We start from the raw sequence: 23708 nt of genomic DNA, 5'->3' as shown, positions 1-23708 counted from the left end.
ATTTATTTATTTTCAGAGAGAGGGGAAGGGAAGGAGAAAGAGAGGGAGAGAAACAACAGTGTGTAGTTGCCTCTCATGTGCCTCCCACTGGGGACCTGGCCCACAAGCCAGGCATGTGCCCCGTTCAGGAATTGAACCAGCGATCCTCTGATTCGCAGTCCAGTACTCAATCCACTGAGCCACACCAGCCAGGGCCAGTATACATATTTTTTTTCTAAAGGCAGTATATGTGGTTATTTCAAAGTAAAAGGCAAACTGAAAAATATTTGTTCTTTGGAACAAGTTAAAGCGATGCATTCTCTCCCTTCCAATGCCCAGCTGTTTTCCCTAACTAAAGGAAATGAGGGACTGTTTTGGTTAAGGTTGCTAAGCCTAACACAGGAAAGCATTCAACAGTCACTAGAGTTCAGAAGGAGAGTTCAAACTAACACTATAACATTTAATTCTGTTTTACTTTTTCTAAACTTATTTTTGCATTTTCTGTGTAGGTATTCCTTATGGTGTCTTGTACTGGACTAAAGTTAGATGTTTCTACCTGGTATCTCATCCTCAGAATAACTTCAAGCATATAATATAGACCATAGTTTTGAAAATATTTGTAGCATATATATCACATGGAATGCTAATGAGCTTCTCAAATAAGAAACTCATACAAACTGGTAGCAAAAACTCTAGGCCCAAGACATAAATGGATAAAGAACAAGAATGGGTAATTCAAAAAAGGAAAAAAGTACAAATAAGTAAACATATAATATTCCATTTTACCAATATATAAACAGATATAAATCGAAGCACTAGGATACCACTTTTAGCCTACCAAAACCATAAAGATGATATATCCTATTCTCGTGGTGTCATACTCCATGCACTATGACAGAGACACTGCACTGTGACTCACCCATGCTAGAATGGGTTCTGCTTTAATGAGAGGAAAAGGCAAATCACTGTCTGGGTAAGGACAAACTCTGAAATAACTGGGAAAACTGCTAGTACGTTGTTTCAAGGGGATGAAAGGTTTCTAGGATACTGCAAATCATAGTGGTAGAAATTAAAATGTACTAAGTATCAGTTCAATGTCAGACAATATAACTAATATCTCTTTATCCTCATCATGATTCCATAAATTTGAAATATTATTTCCATTTTACAGATGGGGCAGCTAAGCCTCAGAAGACAACTACCCACGATCAGACATCTAGTAAATGGCAGAGCTGAAATGTAACACCAAATCTGACCATCAACCCAATGTTCCTTCTAGTATAAATTAAGTTTCGGCTTACTTGTAACAGCAAAATTAAACTCTCCAATAGGGGAATGACTAATTATATGGCTCAGTCACTTAGTATCTGTGAGACTGGATCTACCACATACTTAGCATCTACTACCCTCCGGGTCCTGTGATTTGTGTTCTGTTGTTATTTCTTTCCCATAACATTAATAGCCCAGATTATCTCCTTTTAACAAAGTCAAAGTGAGGCTGAAAAGTTAAGGAACTTGCCCAAGTCATGGAAATAAGAACTACAAAGACAATATTCAAATTCAAGTCTATCTGACTCAGAAGCCTGGACTTTTAACTACTATGCTAAATTTGTGCTAAAATTCCAGGATTATCTTTAGTAGATAATTCAATGTTTTTTGCTTCTGGCCAAATGCTGCCTTTAAATACAGTAATCCCCTTCTCCTCTCCATCTTATCAGCACTTTTGTTTTCCATGGTTCCAGTTGCCTGAAATCAACCATTGTCCTATAATAATATTAAAGGGGAAATTCAAACATATTAGTAAATTTTAAATTGCATGTTGTCCTGAGTACCTTACTTCTCAAGGTATTGTATCACCTCATAACACTACAAGAAACATGAGCACAGTGAAATGAGATACTTTGAGAGAAACCATATTTCACCTTTTATTACAGTATACTGCTACTATTCTATTTTATTGTTGTTAATCTCTTACTATATCTAATTTATAAATTAAACTTTATCATAGGTACATATTTATAGGAACAAACATAGTATATGAGGTCTGTCCAGAAAAAGTCCAGCCACTGTTAACATAATGAGAATGGCTTACACAACAGCAATGTATCCTGGAAGCCAAATAAGAGTGAACTGGAATGTGCATGCATGAATAATGACAACTTCACTGTGCTAGTCAGTGGGGACAGTAGACACCATTGAGTGAGTATGTGTACTGTGTGGCCACAGTATTCAAAATGACCAAGCAAACAGAGTACAAATCTGCATCAAATTTTGCATTAAGCTTGAACAATCCTCTCTGGAAACTATTCAGATGACTCAGAAGGCTGCAGCTATGGGCAACTGGTGATTGGAAGCTTTGTCAGGACAATGCGCCTGCTCATGAATCACATCTCAGACAGAGTTTTTTGGAGAAACAGCAAATCACCCAGGTGACTCAGCCCCACTATAGCCCAGATTTAGTGTCCTGAGACCTCTGAATTTTCCCTAAAACTAAAATTACCTTTGAAAGGGAGGAGATTTCAGACTGCCAATGAGATTCAGGAAAATACAACAGGGTAGGGATGGTGAGTGGGAGAACTGTGCGAGGTCTCAAGGTGCACCGACTTTGAGGGGGTCTAACCCACCACTGTCCTGTGTACAATGTTTCTTGTATCTTCTTCAATAGATGCCTGTATTTTTAATAATACCCAGCTGGATACTTTCTGGGCTGGATACTTTCTGGACAGACCTTATATACAAGGTTCAGTACTATCTGTGGTTTCAGGCATCTACTGGGGGTCTTGGAAAAAGCCTCCCCACCCCACCCGGCAGATAAGGGGGGATGACTGTAACATTTTAACAAGCACATTTTTGCTAAGGATACACAGCACTGACAGCTCTCAGGATGCATTCTGAGGCACGACTACTATTCTTGTTAGAACTAAACAAATGAAAGTACAAATTATGTAAGTGTTTTTTCCTAGTCTTGAGCTTTCTCTTACCTGGCTATAACTGATAAAGTTATTCTTGCTATTCCATTCTGTTTTGCACTCCAATATTTAAACTAGAAGAACTACTGACTTGTTTTCTTTGAAAGTGAAGACCTACTGTGGCCAAGGTAGACTCTTAGAGCTCAGGACACAACCCCAGGATGCTCCCACATGCCTTCAACAACTGTGAGATCTTTAATCCTTAGAGCAAGTTTTAAACAATAATTTAAAACTATTTCTCATACCCTAACAGTCTCACAAACACCATTTTCTGCACATGCCATTACGTGAACAAAGTTAGGCAATGCATTTCAAGTCACAACCAACCTGGGCCTTCCTTATCTCCTCTGAAAATCTACGTAGTACAGTAATCCTTTGTCAAGCCACCCAAGTTCCTCAATTTCCTTACTGTGAGGCTTTGTGATTAAGAAACTTAAGACTCTGTGGAGAAAATGGAGTGATAAGCTGAGATACATGTATTTACCTTTACTAAACTAAAACAAAGGTGAGAAGTGGGGCAGTGGGGACAAGGGCACACAATAAATACTTCGTAAATGTTGAATGAAGAAAACAATGGTACTTTTGGATTCTAAGTTCAGGATAATATATTACTACACAATAATTTTTCATTTCTCTTTGCTTCCCAAGATGACCTCATGAAATTATAAAACACATTGACTGGCAGTGACTATTACAGAAAAAGTAAGTAAAGAAGCACATTTTTTAATTAATAAGAGGGGGGCAAATTAAACACTTTTCTTCCTTGAACTCCAATGGAGTCATCTCAGTAGTATTCCAAGAGTTACACTGTGTCCTATAACTTTTATCAAATTTATCAGTCAATAAGCATCTAGAAAGGGACTATTGCCCAAGCCCACTAGAAAGTGTTTTCTATTTTTTTTTAAAAAAATCATCACCAGAGGATACTTTTTCACTGCTTTCAGAGAGAGAGGAAGGGAGAGAAACATCATCACAACCAACAGAGAAGTACAGACTGGTTGCCTCCCATATGCACCTGGACCAGCAATCATACACACTCCTGTACTGAGGCCAGGAAATGAACCTGCAACCAAGACATGTGCCCTGACCAGAAATCAAACCCTCGACCCTTCAATTTCAGGTTGACACTCCAACCAACTGAGCCACACTGGCCAAGGCACAAGGTATTTTCCTATCCTTCTAAAGAATGCATGTAACTGAGGCCATGTGACTTTTTTTGTCAAAAGTCTTTTTACATCTTCCTTGAAGAGTTGGAGCAAGGATTTCACACTTAACGAGCAGTCAGGTTTTTTGCTCTATATGGTATCAATTTTTAGAGGAGGGGTCTGAAGCATGGAGAAAGCTTTTAGAATCAGCTTTTGGCTTGGTCCTCAAAGCTCCAATTCTTTTTATAAATATTCAAAAGTATAAGGAACAATTTAAAAGCTTTCCCTCATGATTCCTGAAAAGCCAATCACTTCACACATGGCAAAACTGTCAAATTCTCCCTGGTTCATGAAATTATGCTTGTGATGCAGTTTTATTTATCTGTGCTTAATCTGAAGGGAAATACTATAAAATCTAAGATCTTTCTGGTTTTTAAAAACACATCATTTATTTAATTCTTTAAATACTATGAAAGCCTGGGTAATAGTGTAACCTTCTTATTTTGCCTTTCATAAAACTACAGGGTTGTTTCCAAAGATGAAGAAACAGTCAAGTTAGAGCCCAGTCAAGTTAGTGACTTAACTTTTTCTTGGCCTTGGTTTTACCAATAAATGATGATACTATCTATTTCCAGGGGGCTACTGAAGGGATTAAATGCAGACTTATACTGTGCTAGTGTACACTGATAAAGCCCCACTTGCACATGAGTGTTTGAATTAACAACTGTAAAATATCTCAAGAATTCCCAGGCTGCTGCCACGGTCCTTCCTCTGGGTCCCAAAGATTTCCCCAAATTCAGTAAAAAGGGTTACTCTTAGGACATTAAGCTTTTAGGACCCTGCTCCAGTAGTTGTTCGGGATCACTGTATACCCATGTTATTAGTAATTAAACATTTAGAGTATTTTCCTTGACTAAATGGAGTAGATAAAGCATAGTGCAAGGTACACAGTAAGTATGCAGTTAGCTGTCAGTATGCCTCCAATACGATTTAACATGAAGCTGATTTAATAGTTCTTTAGTATTTTTATCACTCCCTAGATCTATAGATTTATGCAATGAAATTGTGTTTGATTTAAAAAAAATTAAGTAAGAATAGTGGTTTCCAACTGTGACAGAAACAAAAATGTGTTTTAAATGTTGATTCAATTTTCATGAGTTTTTAATCCAGAACGAGAACAGCAGTAATAAACTATGCTTTCCCATGTAACTAGCAGAAAACAAAAAAATCTTTGTTTTCCTTTATTCCTGCTTTCATCTCTGGCTCCTCTCCCCTTCAGGAGCTTTGGGGTTTATTAGTCTCTGGAATACAGCTTGCTTATGAAGTCACCTGAAGTACTGGAATGATAAATCGATAGATACAAAGACAGACAGAAAAATAAATATTACCTGTCAAAAATTATCAGTGCATATTCTTTCGTAAGGAATGTACAATTAGCATGCTTCCAAAATAAGCCAGTGTCAGAGCTAAAAAGCTGTCTTTAAAAAACGACCTTTATTCTTAACCAAGTTTCCAAGGACATTCTGAAGAGGGAACATTAATTCCTTTATATAGGCAATAGGGTATCTTAAAATTGATCCAGTTATTCCTAAACCTCACAAGTATATTTTTCAGTACTTCACTCCCCTGTTGTTTCAAGCAAACACATTAAAAAAAATATTTCAAATATTCAAACATACAACTATTCATGTTCTTTACAATTTTTCAAAGTTCAAGTCACAAGGTAAGAATAAAACCTTCAAAATTTCATTGCCACTCATTATATTAGACCATGTTTTTATTAGGTGAATCATGCATCCATTGCATCAAGAAATAAACATCTAATCATCTGTACATAAAAGATCAAGAATTTAATTTGATACTTTACAAAAACCCAAACTTTCATATAAACAGTTGTATAACACTGACAGGCAGCAACATTAGTGGGTGTTACCTAACCAGAAATAGGAGCAGCCTTAGAAACAGCTCATTAACACAGAATTCCACAGGGGTGCTCCAGCCTAACTAGTTATGCTCAGTTTGAGCACTAAAATCTTGACTCTCAATAATCAAGAAAGCTCTAAGAGCTGTGTAGTCCAATAAAATTAAAATTCTGCTATTCAGCCACATTTCAAGGACTTGACAGCCACATGTGACTAAACTTGGGTTTTACATATATAGACTCTTTAATACAGAAAGACCAAAGTAAGTTACCAGTACAAACTGCAAGAGAAACTGAAATTCTGGATTAGGTAGGTTCTCTTGATTTTTAAATGCTGACAATCAAAAATTTAAAGGATATTAATAATAAAAATACCACATAGAGACCAGATGAGACTGGGGAGATATGACAACTAAGTGTATCATATATCTTGTAATGGAGCCTAAAACAGAAAGGTGTTAATGGAAGAAATGGTGAAATCTAAACAAAGTCTGGAGTTCTGTTAGTATCATTGTTGGCTTCTTAATTTTGACAAATGTACCACAGAAATGTAAGATGTTAATAATAGAAAAACTGGGTGAGGTATACATAGGAAACTCTTTGTAGTATCTTTTTAACTTTTCTATAAATCATTAAGTATTCCAAAATACAGAGTTTAGTAAAAATAATTAACTGTGAGCTAAACCTGTCCCACAAACCACCAGTTTGTAATCTCTAATTCCCATTAATCCAAACCACTGGCACCACACAGAAATTACACACAGCACAAAGATAAGAAATATACTTTAATGAATTGGAACAAACATGACCAACTACGAATGGAGCTGCCACCAAAGTAAGGATGAAGTGAGTGAAGTGCTGGCAAAACAACACACCACAATGCCTTTTGAACCAACTTTTGTATACTCAGCCTAACATTCTCAGAAGACTCAAATCTGTTCACATTTGATGTATGGATCTTAAAGGATGACATTATTATTGGAAAGGATATAAGCAACAGGTAGTAAAAGGTTATGTTGGAGAAACAAATATCCATGGGATAATCAGTCAAAACTCTGTAACAGAATATAATCAAGTACCCCAAATTAAGACATATCATCACATCTGAAGAAATCAAAGAGGGTGGGATCAATGGCAGTTGGGGTGATCCACTAGAAGATAAACTCTGTGAGGGTTATAAATGCTGAAAGGCGTCATTTTCTGAGAAGTTGAATTGGAAAAAAAATCACCCAGAAACAGAAGTGAACATGAAAGAGAGAAGACTCTGAAAAGTATGAAAGTGATGGAAAAAAGGTTAGATCATGGGAGCCAACTAGAGGAATCTGGTCTTGAAGCATAAAGCAAAGGACAACTTAGCTAACATTCTTATATAGGGGAGTGGTATGAGGAAAGTGGAGTTTTAAGAAAATTTGCTCACATTCCTACTAAATTAATGTGACAACGTTCTTCCAGACATCATTCCACACCCCTGCAACATTCGTAGACATCGAAGTTCAAATGCATTTATGTATGACCTTCTCTTCTAATCTCATCCGTCCTTAATTATGCCTCACACATCTATCATCCATCTTCTACCTTTACATGACCAATTATGAAGAGAGCTGCCACCATAAGATGAAGTGAGTAAAAGCTGGCAAAACAACATAATGCATTTTGAAGTGACTTCTGTATGCGCAGCTCAAATCTTAATCATCCTCTCTACTCCTCTATTCTCTCTGGTACTGCTTCTATTGGTGACACTGGAAATTACTGACAAAGAAATGTTCCTAAAGCAAAGCATATAAAACTGTGACCTCTAAATGCAGAAACCTTTGCTGGCTCTCTACTCTCTAACCAGCATAAGTCCTCCAGTCTTTCTACCTCCAGGCCTATAGTCTGTCACTTCCCCCAATACCTCTATAGTCACTTTAAATATTCCCTCTTCTCATCCACCTGACTCCTCTGCTCAGAGTGCCTTGCTTTTCTCAGTTCCATCTTTCAGCCAATACTTTCCATATACAGTGACTGATAGTTTTATAACTGTCTATAAAAATGAAAGTCCCATCTCCTTAGTACATACAGGATATGAGGCCTTCTTTGACCTGAGCGCTACCTATCTCATCACAGAAACAGAAACCCTTCTACTTGTCCACTTGTCAATGAGTATTTAATGTTCTAGAAATTCCACCACCACATACAACATCACACTATTTCCCATCTCTGTGCTTTCGCCATGCTGATCCCTCTGCCATTGCATTCTCTCTCTCTCTCTCTCTTTTTTTTGGACTGGCTGTTTTGTCATTTAAGATTCATAATCTCAAGGTTTTCCTCAAGAGGCCTTCTTTACCTCCCTGTGTTAATGTAATTATCACCCCTCTAATCTCCAAGACAACGTAGACATTTTTACTTTAACTAAATCACACCATATTATACTGTGTTTGGGCATGTCCTTCTATTGCCATTTTCTCTAGTAAAACATAAACTACAAATGTTCTTGTTCATTCTTAAACAATTGTTACCTTTGCCAATGCTGACCTCAAATTAAAATAGGCACAAATGACTGTGTATATCAACCCAATGCATAGACTGTACTTTTGATACAGCTCAAAATAAAAATTCAGAATCTTTAGGCCTAACAAGTTCAGCATCTGAAAGCCCTACCCATTTCATTACCAGGTAGTCAACTCCTGGAAGAGTGAGTAATTCCTGATTTAGGATCTGAGAGGAATTCAGTTCCTCCTACCTTACCTCCCTAAATCTTTTGCTTGCTCTGTAATGGGAGCTGTTCAATCTGGTGCAATGACCATAGGTTAGTAATCTACTATCTTCAGTGATAATATAGAGTGGTTGTCACTATCTGCCTACAGGAAGGAGTGGGAGGACAACAGTATACAGAGAACAAGGAATAAAGCAAGGAACAGGGTGAATCCTAGACGTAACCTCAGGTAAGACTTTTGATCGAAGACTGAAGGAAAGGTACCTATGCTCAAACATTTAAATCAAGGGAGTTTGTTAAGAAGTGGTGTTCCTCTTCAGAGACAGTCGTAAAATAGGTCCTGAGGCAGTATATTCTAAAAGTGTACGTCCACCACTATAAGAGCATGAACCCCAAAGGATGACTCCAATGTGGTGTCACAGAAGAAGTCTCTCCGCCCCTCCCCTTTTATTCTCATTTCTCTCCCACCCTAGAGGTGAATAAAAATGCAATCAACAACCTTGCTTTAATGAAAAAATAAAATAAAAAATAGCTTTAAACAACGTACCTTTGATTTTTTGTTCAGTGGCCTAAAATAAAAACAAACAAACAAAAAACAATGTAAATATGAAACTGAAAGAAATGGGTTGTTATGATAAAATGCTCATAGATTACTATTATACAATATACATATACTTTTATGAAATAAAGAATTTGTCATTTAGATGAACTATATAGGAAAAGATTTGCAAAGCATGCTTTTCCCATAGGTGTGCCCAACTGTGCCTGATACAATGTTTAGTAATAATTTTTTTAAATGCTTTTGTAGACACAATACAGAAAAGACATTGTATGACAATGTACGATAAAAAAATGGGACTACAGTTTCTCATAATTTAGTTTTTAAATGATTTGTATGTAATTGTCACCTGTCCATTATTGGATCTAATGACTTTTGCACATATTTAAATGGCTTCAAAAGTTCCTGTTCCAAATGATAAAAAATTTAATTACGTCTTCTGGAAGAAAAGCTGCAGATAACCACTTTTGCCAAATTAGTAATAATTAGGCAGCTATTACAGTTAAACATAGTTAAGTTTTAAGTATTTTTGATTGGGAAAAATTATCAAACATAAGTAACTTTTGACACATCTGATAATTCATTAAAATTACCATGTTCAGAAGGTAAACTCACATGGTCATGAGCCCTGTCTTCCATGCCAGTCCCTATTTCCACTGTCTGTGATACAACAGGGAGAAGGGCCTAGGACAGTACAGCAGCCTCATGAGGCCTCAATAGAAGAGACTGATTACAGACTGAGGCCACAGCAAAAAGTTAACTTTTTTACTAAGTCCAACTGTATGAGAGGTCTATAAATAAAAGATACAAAGACAGGCAGGGAGTCAAGGAAAGACTGAATAATCGATCGTATTTGACAACCAGGAATTGTTTCTAATGAAGATAAAGCATTTTTTAACAGTCTGACATGAGGTCTGATCATTTTGCATAGTCATACAAAATTATTGTTACCGAAAATACCAATGTTTAATTATATCCTTATAGAGCTATATGGTAAAGAGCTATATGGTAAAGAACTATGTGGCAATTACCCTAATATTACCAAGCAATCTTTCCCCAGAAAGCCAGAGTCAGTCTAGGCATTGAAGTGCTTTCCCAAATTTTAAAGCACTAGTGATGTTAAACAATGGAGGCCCATCTTTTATTTTATGTGGTGTTTTTAAGAAATTGACGGAAGGACTGAGTAATCAACTAGCTTGAACACTCATTTCTGGAGAAATTGTTTAAAAAATCTAATAGTAATAAAACAATCTTATTAGAGAGAACATGATAGATGAGGAGGGACCCAAAAAAACAAAAATAGAATTATCTTCTGAGGACAGGTCCCTTGTAGTACAGGCTCCCCGATTAGGTGAGTGTTCTTGGAACCCATCTGTATCAGTGTACCAGCTGGTGGTGGTGTGTTTAGCCTCAGCGAATTTTTTCTGAGGACTCTTTTCAATGCATTTGCTCATTTCCCCATGGGTGATTACTGACCATACCTGCTCACGCTGTTCAGAGTGTTCATCAGCTTTTGACCAAAATAATGGAATGACCCCCATTCCCCTATTCACCAGATTTTGCCCTGAACAACTTTTTTTTGGTTTTCCTGGATGAGAAAGAGTCCTCAAAGGGAAACATTTTGGTGATGTGGAAGAGGTGAAACCAACCTACCAACCAACAAAAAAGGCAGAAGCACTAAAAGGCATCAAAATCAACGAGTTCAAAAACTGTTTGGAGCAGTGAAAAAAAAAGTACTCGCCACCAAATGGAGAGTACTCTGAAGGTGACTTCACTTTAAACATGTAAGAATAGGTACACAATTTTTTATAAATAAACTCTGGCTTTTTTTGATCCCCCCTCATATGAATACTTTGAAGTATTAGAAGTATTACATCAATCAATAACATATATAATTTTCTAAAGCAAAAATGGCATAAAATTTATTTTACAAGTTGAAAATCTGTTTTTAAAACTCTACTGTGTCTTCCAAAGAAAACTAAGTTACAGAATATAGAATCATGGCCACATTACTAAATTCCTACTCTGCAACTTCTCTGAAAAAACTTCATGTTACTCAATCTCATCCAGTTTGCTGTCACCTAAAAAAAAGGCACCAAAGAGACACCTGTAGGTGCCTGCCCATCGGATCACTAATACCTTGAATAAATGTAATAGAATCCAGAATCCTAACTGACTAGGAGAAATAGAACTGATAGAGTTCCATTTCATTAAAATAGGTTTTTGTGGGTTGGTCCAGGACCTAGTATATTACTCAAACTAAATTTAAGAGTGTTTGTCTGCACTGTTAAAAATGGTAGCCACTATTTGTATGTGGCTGCTAACCACTGAAAAATAGAGCTAGTCCAAATTAATACCTATAAAATACATAGATCTCACTAATATTTAGTATTTAAAAAGGGAAATATTAATATTTTACACTGACTACACATTAAAACAGTAATGTTTTAGTTATATATTGGGTTACATAGAATATATTAAATTAACTTCAATTCTTTCCTTTTTTGCTTTTAAATGACCTTGTCATTTAAACTTTCTGTTCTCAGTTTCCTAATTTCTCAAATGTACAGGAAAAAATCTGTACTGCTTACCTTTCCGGGCTATTGTGAGGCTCAAGTAAAGTATAAAAACATCTTTTGTACAAAAATAAACAATTCTACTAAATGTGAGGTATTGTTCTACAGATCCTCTTGTGTAACAGAGTTAAAGAATTCTGAAAAGTCTAGAAGCACAGTGATTTCCATTTTGAATACATTTTTTCCTTGAACAAACAAACAAACCTAAGCTGTCATTTCACAAGCAATTATCACAATCACCTCAATTCATTAACGAAGGCATCAAACAGGTAGCAGACGCAGCATGCTAGGAACTAACTTTCTGTCGGGTTCTGCACCACATGTCCCAACTCCTCCACCCCTGTGCACACTCAGTGGTTAACAGATCAGAGCCTGAACCTAGATAGGTTTTGAGTCCTGACTCCATTGCCTACACTGTGAGACCTTGGTCAAAATCGGTTAACTTCTCTAAAGCTTGGTCTCCTCATCTATAATAAGGCAAGAACAAAAGCACCTACCTACTGTGGAAGTCAGGGTAAAATGATTTAACTCATATACATGCTCAGGACAGTATCTGGCATCAAGAGAACATTCAAAAGATAATCCGTACTGCTGCTGCTATCACCTCCACCTGCCTATGCTTTGGCTCATTTGTAAATAACCTGACTCAAACCCCCTTTCAGTTCCCCAAATCTTGCTTTTTTTCTTTTTCTATTACCTATAATGTCTTAAGAGTGCCAGGTACAGGAATAAGGAATTAATAGTTAAATTCATCTGTTTTAAATGAGGTAATGGCCAGGGACCCTTTTCTATGATTTCTTAGTAAGCAACAACCAGTCTAGAACCCAGGTCTGCTATATAAAAATGAGTTTAAAAAGAAAAAACAGAATATAGTCATGTGCTGCTTAACAATGGGGATCCATTTTGAGAACTGTGCCACAGTGGTGTCCAACCCGTGGCCCACAGGCTGCATGTAGCCCAGGATGGCTATGAATACGGCCCAACACAAAATTGTAAATTTACTTAAAATGGTTTTTGGCTCATCAGTTTTCATTAGTGGTTGTGTATTTAATGTGTGACCCAAGACAACTCTTCTTTTTCCGGTATGGCCCAGAGATGCCAAAAGGTTGGACATCCCTGTGCGTATTGTGAGGTGATAGGGTTGTATGATCAGAGCCACTAATACACACCTAGATGGTACAGACTATCGCATACTTAGGTTGTATAGTATTGGGTTGGCCAAAAAGTCCATTGTTTTTTCTGTAAAATAAAAGACACATTTTTCATTTTCACCAATAACTTTATTGATTTGGATATTCTGAGTATGTCAGCTATCTCCTACCATTGGCTTCAAGTGGGTAGAGGCCAGGGGTGCTGCTTAATATCTTTTAATGCATAAAACAGCCCCAGAGCAAAGAAATATTTGGCCAAAATTTCAGCAGTAACAAGAAACTTTGCAAACCACTTTTTAAAAAAGATTTATTTATTTATTTATTTTTATACAGAGGTGAAGGGTGGGAGAAAAGGAGAGAAATATCCATGTGTGGTTGCCTCTCACTCGCCCCCTACTGGGGACCTGGCCTACAACCCAGGCATGTGTCCACAATGGGAACCAAACCAGCGACCCTTTGGTTCACAGGTTGGTGTTCAATCCACTGAGCAACACTATCCAGGGCTTAAACCACTTTTGACACGTTTGGTCAGTCACAGCATCATCTCCATACACTGCATAAATCTTTGTTTGAATTTCAGCTGTGTTTTTATCTTTCTTGAAATAATAAAGCATGATACACCAAAAACATTGCTTATTTTCTTACATCTTCAATATTAAAATGGCTGCACAAAAACTTACCAATTTTGATGTTTTTAAATGCATTCTGATATGACAACTGTCACAATAAAATCTAACAAAATTGTTTCATGTGGAGTTAAAGACAACTAAGCAGTACTAGAGCCATTGTACGGAAAAAATGTAATGGACTTTTGTGGCCAACTCAATATAATCTACTACACTATAGAAGAAAAATAACTTTCCCTCCACTACTCCAGGTTCCTAACTGAGACATCCCTGTAATAAAAGACAGATTAACAGAAGAAAAACAAAAGGTTTAATAACATACTCTCTGTATATATGGGAGAGACTCAGGAAAACTAGGCAACTCTCACCAAAGTAGCTGAACACACAACCTAAAAAACCACCTTCAGCTAAAGATGGAAGATGTTGGGGTTGGCAGGATTCAGTAATGGAGGTTCCCAGGAAAAGTAAAGTAAGCCAGGGTAATGTAGTTATACAGATGGAAGTCATTACCTTCTGCACTGATAAGAATTTCTAGAGATAAGATCATCCCCTCTTCTTGGTTCAGGGAGGAAGACACCCTGACAGATGAAAATTTCCCTTATAATGTAAATGTCTTTTACACAGGGTAGCTTTTACTTGGTTTTCAGAGTTTCTCCCACATCATCTGTTTCTTAAAATTAACCAGCCCAAAAGAATCCTTATGCCAAAGAGACATATTTGGGGGTGACAAATTGTGTTCCCTGATAGCTTGCAGGCTACAAACCTGTATGCAGCACATGCTACTTGTATTGAAGTACTGCAGAAAATTGGAACACAATGGTATTTGTGTAATACATTGTGCTATAATCATACCATCTCACTAGGATATAGGAATTTTTCAACAGTCTTACGGGACCACTGTTGCATATGCAGTCAGTTGTTGACCCAAAGGTCATTATATAGCACATGACTGTAGGAAGCTGAAATAAGGAGTAGGACTATAAGGGGACACACTAGATGAATGCAACACTCCAGATCTGGTTATATTATCGTCTATCTTACTGGCAAAACAAAAAACAAAAACTGCTGTTTGGCTGCTGACTATGAACTCTAGTCTAAGAACAAAATTGTCTTTGGGAGGCAAGAAAGATAAACTGAAATTTCCAAAAGAGAATGAAGTAGGAGGTTTTCTATAACCTAAGTCTCATTTAAACTCAAACTTAGCACATCTGAATCCACAAAGCCCATAAAAGTCCCTTCGGCTTACCACAGTAACAAAACTGTCTCCACAAAAAAAAAAGATCCCAATTTGTACTGCTGCTTCCCTCATGCTTTCTAGGAACTACAATCACAAGCTTAAAATAAAGGCTATACTAAATTATACCCTCTATAATTAACCCATTTCTCAACATCCTTTTTTTTCCCCTCAGTACATTCCCTCAAGATTCCTTCCAAAAACTTCTTCTAAAAACAGAACTTAGATATAAATCTATGGCAACAATCGCTTGCTACTATATTATCTCCCCCCCTTTTAAGTACAGAAACCATATTCCCAATGCTATGTCAAATTATTTTCTAAGTGTTATAATCAGAAGGTAAGTAAATAGTCATGCTTCTTAGATGTGAAATAAAAGGCTTTTGAAAAAAAATTTTAAACAAAGCCATCCAGTTATTGATCTCTACATTACAGATGTACTGGGGCTGAAACATAATAAAAATCATGTAATTTTTGTGTAATATTTCCTTAAAGAGGAATTTAAATAATATTTAAATGAGACAAAAAGAAGAAAAAAGTATCAAATAAAAACACTGTACTGAGCCTTGTTGATGTCTGTCTGTCTATACAAAAAGTTGTGTTACCTAGTTTTTTATTTAAAATAAAAATAGCCCTGGCTGGTGTAGCTCAGTGGATTGAGCGCGGGCCTGCACACCAGAGGATCGCGGTTCGATTCCCAGTCAGGGCACATGCCTGGGTTGCAGGCCAGTTCCTTGCAGGCTAACTACCAGCAGGGGTCGCACAAAAGGCAACCATACATTGATGTTTCTCTCCCTCTCTCCTTCCCCTCTAAAGATAAATAAATAAATGAAGTCTTAAAAATATATATATATAACCTGAAGTTAAATTTACTTAAAAGACTACAGTGGCTACTAGAGACTATATTTTCTGCATTCACGGCAAAAAGACCTTTTACATCTCTTATAAAATTACCATAATACATTATTTCCAGCTTTACAGTTCACCTTTACATTGTGAAAAATAAAGCAAAAGTATAAGAAGGTTCTATATCACAAGGAGAAAGCCATGTCACTGAATTCTGGAAAAGCATCAGCTGAGGGAATTACAAGATTTCAATTCTATTCCTAGTTCTGTCATCCTGATGAAACCATGGTTAGTCACTTAACTAATTTTAATGTGTGGGTGCCTTACACACACACACACACACACACACACACACAATGAATGGGCTGGAACATATAGTATCTTGAGTCTTTATCCAGACATGAAATATATAATTTTTTTAAACGCATACACAGATTACATAAAACAGGCAGATTGTTTTTCCTTTAGTGAGTTTCCTTTAGTGTTTTCCATTTATAGAATGGGCCTGCCTACCTGGCTCATGTAGATGTCTGTCACCTACTAAATATACCTGCTTGCTCCTACAACAGATTAGCTCTAGAAAAGTTGTCTTAAAACCTTTCGTATGGGCTGTAGAGTGCCACCTTGAGAGTTTTATTTTGTTTTGTTTTAGAGCTATTTGGTAACAGCCTATAAAAATACTAGCTGCCTTAACTTCACCAATGGATTATATTTAAATTCAGTTGTAAGCTGGTTATTTAGAATTTGAAGAACAGTCTTACAGCAAGTGGCAGTCTACCGTACTAAATTTAACATCAGAGGTATTAAGCTTCCCTTTATGTTGTGTCCCATAACTAGGTCTTACTGTGTCTATAGGAGAAACAGAATACCCTACCAATGCAAAAGAAAACACTTTCCATATCTTAAGCCTCTGATGATGGTTCTACTAGGATACAGTTGAGCTGAGAGACAAGAACCATAATACAGTGAAGCAGGGATGGAATGGGAGAGAGTCAGAAAAGCTGTCACTTAAGATCTGGTGAGAAGCCAAATGGCACAAAAATCATCATTCACATGTTAAAAGACACTGACTTGGTGACTTTGCAATTAGATATGAAAAATATAAACTTTAACAACTACAGCCATAATTTGTATGTTATGACCTAAAAATTATACTCACTTTACATATTTTAAAGATACAATATTTGAAGTAACTCCAGTGAATCCTCCCTTGCTTATAATTTCCTCAGTAAACAGGGTCAATTCCAAATAAATGTTTTGTTGTATTATACCTTAGACCTCTTCTCTAACCATTTCATATACATCCTGACTTACCAGCTAAATCTTAGAAGCAGGAATCAATAGGGTCTAATGCAACACTCAGATGCTTGCCAAACTACTGATTCTTCATAAAGCATACCCAAGTATTTTCCTCAGTAAATCTCTCAAGTTTCTTATAGATTCTTTTCATTAAATAAATGGCCTTCACACCATGGAAGAGAGTCTGATAAGCCTTTCTCCAACCTTAAGACTTAGGACACAACATTTTCATAACAAATCCTGAGCAAAGACTGATCACATTGCAAAGATCATCCTATATCAACAGACCTTTGACAGAGAGGCCTAAGACACTGTCAAATGTCAAGCCAAAACTCTCTATACTAATGTAGGTCTTTAACAGAAGCCAAGTGGTATAATGTGAACTTGCAAAAGGCAGGGATACCTGGACTAGAAACCTATTCCAAACCCTAACTATGACAATTAACTGATACTTCTCTTTCTGGTCACTCCTGAGATCAACCAACAGGTCTAAAACTGGAATCACCAATCATCTCAATCTTAATCTTCTTCCATGGTGCTCTGTACTCTGCCCCTCCCCAGGATTTGATGATCACACCCTAAACTCAGCACAAACAGAAACCAATTACAGCAAATCCTCACTTAATGTCCTGGATAGGTTCTTAGAACTTTGGGATTTACCATAGGCTAATTGAGATAAACATGAATTAAGCTCCTACATCTCATGAACGCATTATTTGAGGACCAGGTATATATCTCTTCTCACCACTCTGTGTATCCCCCAACCTAGTTAACTGCTCCCAAAATGTACTAAGTCACTCAATCTAGAACCTAAAAGTCAATCTAAGTTCTTCTTTCATAACTTTTCAAAAACTTCTGTGGATTTTTAAAACAGTCCTTTCACCAGTATTCCAGCTTCTAGTTTCTACCCCTTCCAATCCAGTTCTACAAATTGTCAAGGTAAACCCAATAACCCAAACCCCTGTAAGAGCTGACAACCTCCCCAGTCTCATCCCCTGAAATTTCTACCCTTGGCCCTCTCCCCATCAAAACCCATACTGTACCACAAGGCTATGGACGCTTACCTCTGAGGTTATTCTCTTGGAATCTTTTTGTATTCTGCTTCTCCTTCGCTTGGTTAATTTCTGTTCTAAAAACATTTCCTTGTCTCCTGCCCTGTATCAGGCAGAGTTAAGCACTTCTGTCTGTGCTTTAACAGTTCCCTACCTACAATAGTTTTGTATCTTATGTTTTTCCCTATTAAGAGATATTAAAGTCATTAAAATACAAAAATGGCAAAGTAATTTCACTGGGTCTTTTGGAACACATTAAGCACCTTGAAACCTTGATACTGGAAACGAGAGCCAGCTTAGTTAATCCATCTTAAGTCTTTAGTTTTAATTTGTAAAAATTTTTACAATTATGGACATAATCTTTTCTTTATCTGCAACTTGTATTGCTTTGGTTACAGTTTCTGACAATGTACTGGGTAGAAATCTTTTGCAACAAATTATGTCTTAAGTTTATTTAAAATATCCTAATGTAAACTGCAAATTTTAAAAATCAGTCCAGATACTAAATAAAAAGTGAAAAGGAAATTTACACTTTATTTCTTATCATGTGCATTACTATGTCCTTTATTAGTATATTCCTGTATTACTTTATTTCCAATTCTGTATTATTGTACTTATATATTATATTATCTCATTTAATTCTCATTTTACATAACATAAAAAACTGTTAAGGCCTAGAGAGGCTAAATAAAGTTTATAGCCATACTGTCTCACATGCCATGTGGGAGAACCCTATTTCAAATCCCCTCTATGCAGCTACCAACTCCATGCTCTTCTCACTTATGGAGTGATGGATTATGAAAACCTAGCATCAGCTAATAGAAAGATAAAGACCTATACAAAGCACTTACCTTTGAAAAAACTACTGGCACGATTAAATAACTATACATTAAATTAAATTAAATTGTATGCATTTGGCAAGTTACTATATACGCATAGTCTAAGACAAAATGTTAATGAAACTCCATTAAAGTTAAAACATTAAATGAAAATTTAAAAAATTCAGTAGGAATAATTTTTTAAATTTATGTTTAAACTACTTAATATAAATAGTTTACACATATACTACCTTCTTTTGAGCAGCTTCCTTCTTTTTCTTGTCGTCTTTTTTCTTTTTCTTTTCTTCCATCAACTGTTCTTCTTCTTGCACTAAATCCCTGAACCATACAGTTGCAATTAACTTTCCCAAAATGTATTAAGAAATAAAAATAATGTTGCATACAGATTAATTTTCACTCTATTAGAAGACATGGCAAATTATTCTTTTATCATTCACTGTGAAATAAGCACAAATTTCAACCTAAATCTAACTATACAGCCACTAAATAGTACTTTTCTTTAGTAAGCCACAAGTACTAGAGCTTTTATCTTAATGTCATATCAAGGAAGACAACCTAAAATTAGCAAATGTTATATCAGGAAACAACTCTAGAATACAAACAACATCATGTGAGCCAGAGTTACCTTGCTTCTGGCCCCGGTTATCAATTATTGGCAATAAATATTGGCAAATGGCAATACCTGGAACCACCTCACAATACTCTGGAATAACTTTTGCTGTCCTTTCTCTATAAAGCTTTACACTGATTTTTAGAACACAAGTTATTCATACACAGATGATGTATTTCAGCATTACAATTAATTTCACATTCTATAAGCCTTCCAAACTAGTCTAAAAATACTTGGGAAGCAATAATGCACTCATTAAATAAGTTTGTTTCAATTCCTAAAATCACAAATACTTAAAGTTGTCAAAAGAACCTCTGGCTCAGGATTTCAAAATGATGGATTGGGCAAATGTGTTTGCCTCTCCGCTTCCACTCTACCATACTGAAATAATACAAAAAAAGGTAATAAATCTATTCAGAGCTGAGGAATAAACAAGAGCAAAGGAAGTTCCAACACAAGAATAAACAAAAAGTCCTAAAGGAGCGTATGTGTCATCCCCTGGTGGAGCTCTAGAGAGGCTCCATGATCAGGGGTGGGAGAGCAGATATTGGAATGGAGAGAGAGACTGCCCAAGGATTCCACACACTTTTCATTCCCATGCCTCAGCTAAAGATGCAACTGCATTGGAGTCCAGCCTAAAATCAAACACACACTTTCTTAAAGACCCTAAACCTTTACATTTTAAACAAACTAAACTTAGAGGTTACTGAGTAAAGATGTGTTCCCAGCTCCCAGTGTGGCACCTGGTAAATAAAAGGTGTTTTAACAATTTAAAGAGAAAAAAAGAAACAAAACCTTTGGCAGGAGGCAGGTTTGGTGCCCCAGGTCAAACCCTTTCTTACTAGAAACTACTGCCACATCCCTTCGTCACACCCTAAAGTGAAGCCTGCCAACCACACCCTTCACACACAGCCTTCCGGTTCACAGGAGGAGTCTAATGGATAATAACAGCTAAGCAAAGTTAAGGGGATCCCAATCCAGTTACCTACGTATCTAGGCTCTATCACCCCAGAGCCTAGAAACTAAATCTTCATTTGTAACGTCAACAGACACCCAGAAACCATCAGATACTTGAAGAAAATCAACAACAAAGAGAGTCAAGGGATATGAACTACAAGATGAGAGCCAGGCAAACACATAAGAAACTGTAAGGGGTGCTGTGGGTATACTACAGTGCTATTTCGCAAAACTCAAGTTGGCTCTGCTAATGGAGGTGGACAGTGGGCAAGCAGACAGTAAAAACTAAAGGCATGATACTATGTATGATTGATGATAATTTAGTAAAGTATGACTACTAAAATCAGAAGTTAGAAGGAATGTATGACAACTTATTATATCTCATTATCATCTGTCCTAGTATCATGTGGCTAACAGAGTAGCAGAACATATTGGTGCCAACTGTAACCATGAGTCACCTGCTCACACTATTATCCTGGCAAGTCAAGCATCAAGCATGCCACAGCATGAGAGGAGAGTATGGTTAGCAAACAAATGTAATTAAGTCATATCATTGTCATCTTACCCATCAAAAGCTAATTATTGTTCTAAATATGTAACCATCTTCACTCAGTTTCTTTATTAAAATTGGGGGTAAATCACTGCATACATCTACTTCATTACATTTTTATAAGGATTACTTAACATAGCACTTCTAGGAAACATTCAAATGCCTAGTCATGAAATCTCTCTCACCAATTCTCCATGGCACGCAAAAGACTGCAATTATTCTACTTTTCTCAAGATACTCTGGGCATTTATTATGTAGAAAGGTCAGGAATATTCAGCATCTGCTCTTTGTGTTCTGGGAGTCACAGGCACATCTGTCTCTAATCTTGTTCTCTGTCACTAATTTTACTCCATAAAATGTGCCCTTACTATCTAGCTGGAATTTTTTCTCCCTTCTCAAACTTCATTTTGAAGGCTTTTTGATGAGGTTAGTCTAAAATGGTCTCTTTAGTACTAAAAGAGGTACTACCATTTCCTCTCAAGGAAATAATACAGTATCAGGTGGTATCACAAGCCTAAGGGGAAAAGTTTTGCTCTTCAACACTATTATCAAAGCCAACTAACCACTCTTTCCACATCTCTTCCTTCAGAAAGCCAAATGGAAAAAATATATAAATATGCCACCTGTGCCCAAATACTTCAGCTTTAGGATTTAAATGCTAGTAGAAATTCATTTAAAACATCTGGCTCTATCACTTAGGCTTTATCATTTACCAAAAATGATACCAAAGGGTATCATCTCTCCATCTATCAAAAGGAGTAAGGCTGATAGACCTCATAGGTCTAAGTGGTTATCATATCTGATACATGCTTCACACAGGTAACATTCTAGTCAGAGATCATTCATCCCCTGAAGATTGGTAGCAGAATACCTAAATCTGCAAGTTATAGACCTAGAAATTAGAACAAACCTCTCAGTGATTAAGTGTTAGTGACTATGCTGGGTACTTCATGTATACATTCTCATTGAATTATTACTTTTTTTAAAAGTTAGGAAAATACAGTTCCCTTTTATAGCTAAAGAAATTGAAGCTCAAAAGGTTAGGTGACTTGTCCAAAGTCATATAGCTAGTTCAGGGTGGAGTCTGATTCCAGTCTGATTTTCAAAGTCATGGTCTTTCCTTTACCCTCCCAAGCAAAGTACTTGCTCTTTTCAGGAGCCACAGAAAACAAATCTTTTGTGTTAAGTGGTAGACTTTATAATAAACCTTTGACCCAGACTGTACCTCCCAATCCTCATTTCCTTCCACCTTTAGAAGAACACATAACAGAATGCACTGCAAAAAACACAAAGTATCACAGTTCCCAGAAGCATGAGGTGGTAATCAGGGGCAAGAACACCGAAAGAATCAAAGACACAGCCACTGGTTTTAACAAGAGGAAGCAGGCACTGGTAGCCTTTAGGACAGCAATTCCAGTATTTTTTATTTTGTGAATGTTTGTGGGAGGGTAATATGGGAGAAACAACTGCGCTACAAGTAATGAACACCTAAGTTGTCAAGTTCCACATTTGAAGAACTCAATAGTGTTTTTTAATTTAATGAGAGAAATAGAAAACCCTCAGAAATGAGCAAAAATGTCCCTTTTAAAAATTCATCAGGAAAAATGAAAGGTACATGACAGAGTACACAGTATACTACCATTCGTGTAAAAAGCAAGAAAGACTTGCCTGCATGTGTATAAAAATGATCCTGAAGCAACACCAAAGAAACTAACAGTAACGGGCGGGGTGGGGGGGGGTTGGGGGTGGGGGAGGAAGCAGGAAGAAAGAGGCACACTGGAGATAAGAGGAAGGAAGATCTCACTGCATAAATCACATTGGTTATAAGATTTTTGGCATTTGATTGCTGATATAATTAAGTGTATCAAGGTATTTTCTAGTTAAATTGCTGGGTTTCTTCTGATGAAGGCAAATTCAGGCTATAATGCTATACCTTTTTTTAACTAATTTTAATTGGCAAAAATATTTAAGAGTAATAACATCTAGTGCTAGAAAGAATGAAAGTTAAGGGGTTCTCTCTTATATTGCTGGTAGGAAAACTTGTACAACTTCTTGGAAAGTATTGTGGTAATAACTTTAACAATTACAGCTAAACATTCTAACCAGCCACCTCATTCCTCCTTAATCAGGACAATTAGCACAATAATAAAGTGCTAACGCATGAGGCCATATGTACTCGAAATTTCACTCCAAGTTTCACAAGTTCTGAAAAGCAGAAAAACACAATGACCATCAACATAGAAATGGCTATCATACAGTGCATATTGTATTGAAAAGGAGTTGATCTGTTTATTAATTTGAAGGAATGGCTCTTACATATGGTTAAATAAAAAAAGCAAGTTATAGAACTGTAAACAATGTTATTTGCATTATTAAGTTGTATAATTTTATACAAAACATGAGGAAATACCTTTCTGAGCTAAAAATATCCGAGTAACACACTTGCAACTGGACTAAGTATTTAGGGAAATCAAGTCCTTTTAAAAGTACAGCTATATTTAATATGTATGGTAAGTATTTATTATTTTTGTAAATTAGTGCAAAAAGTTTTAAACACTATAATGTCTAGGATCTGCTTTCATTAGTCCAGTGTGAAAAAATCCATCCCTCCACACCCTCCCCCCAAAAAAAGAAAAAGAGAAAAATAAAACAAGATTGACAACATGTTAGCAATTGCTGAAGATGGGTAATGAGAAGCAG

General features: G+C 36.4%; 1 protein-coding gene across 8 annotated transcripts in view; it reads right to left on the bottom strand.

The window, feature by feature from the left end:
* TNRC6A (trinucleotide repeat containing adaptor 6A) overlaps positions 1-23708 on the bottom strand; it is a 98986-nt gene that overhangs the window by 56126 nt on the left and 19152 nt on the right. For all 8 annotated transcript variants that reach the window (XR_005065033.1, XM_037036275.1, XM_037036268.1 and 5 more), the window contains exons 3-4: positions 19122-19209; positions 9257-9278 (exon numbers count right to left, since the gene is read on the bottom strand). Coding sequence is in view for 7 of the 8 variants with exons in the window: in XM_037036275.1 (XP_036892170.1) it covers positions 9257-9278; positions 19122-19209 (110 nt within the window). In the remaining variant the exon portion in view is untranslated. The remainder of the gene's footprint in view (positions 1-9256; positions 9279-19121; positions 19210-23708) is intronic.

The sequence above is a fragment of the Sturnira hondurensis genome, unplaced genomic scaffold, assembly GCF_014824575.4.
Source record: "Sturnira hondurensis isolate 20B ecotype Veracruz unplaced genomic scaffold, ASM1482457v3 Scaffold0022752, whole genome shotgun sequence".
Classification (NCBI taxonomy): domain Eukaryota; kingdom Metazoa; phylum Chordata; class Mammalia; order Chiroptera; family Phyllostomidae; genus Sturnira; species Sturnira hondurensis.
The sequence above is the reverse complement of the archived record's forward strand: the minus strand, read 5'-3'. Positions and strand labels throughout refer to the sequence as shown.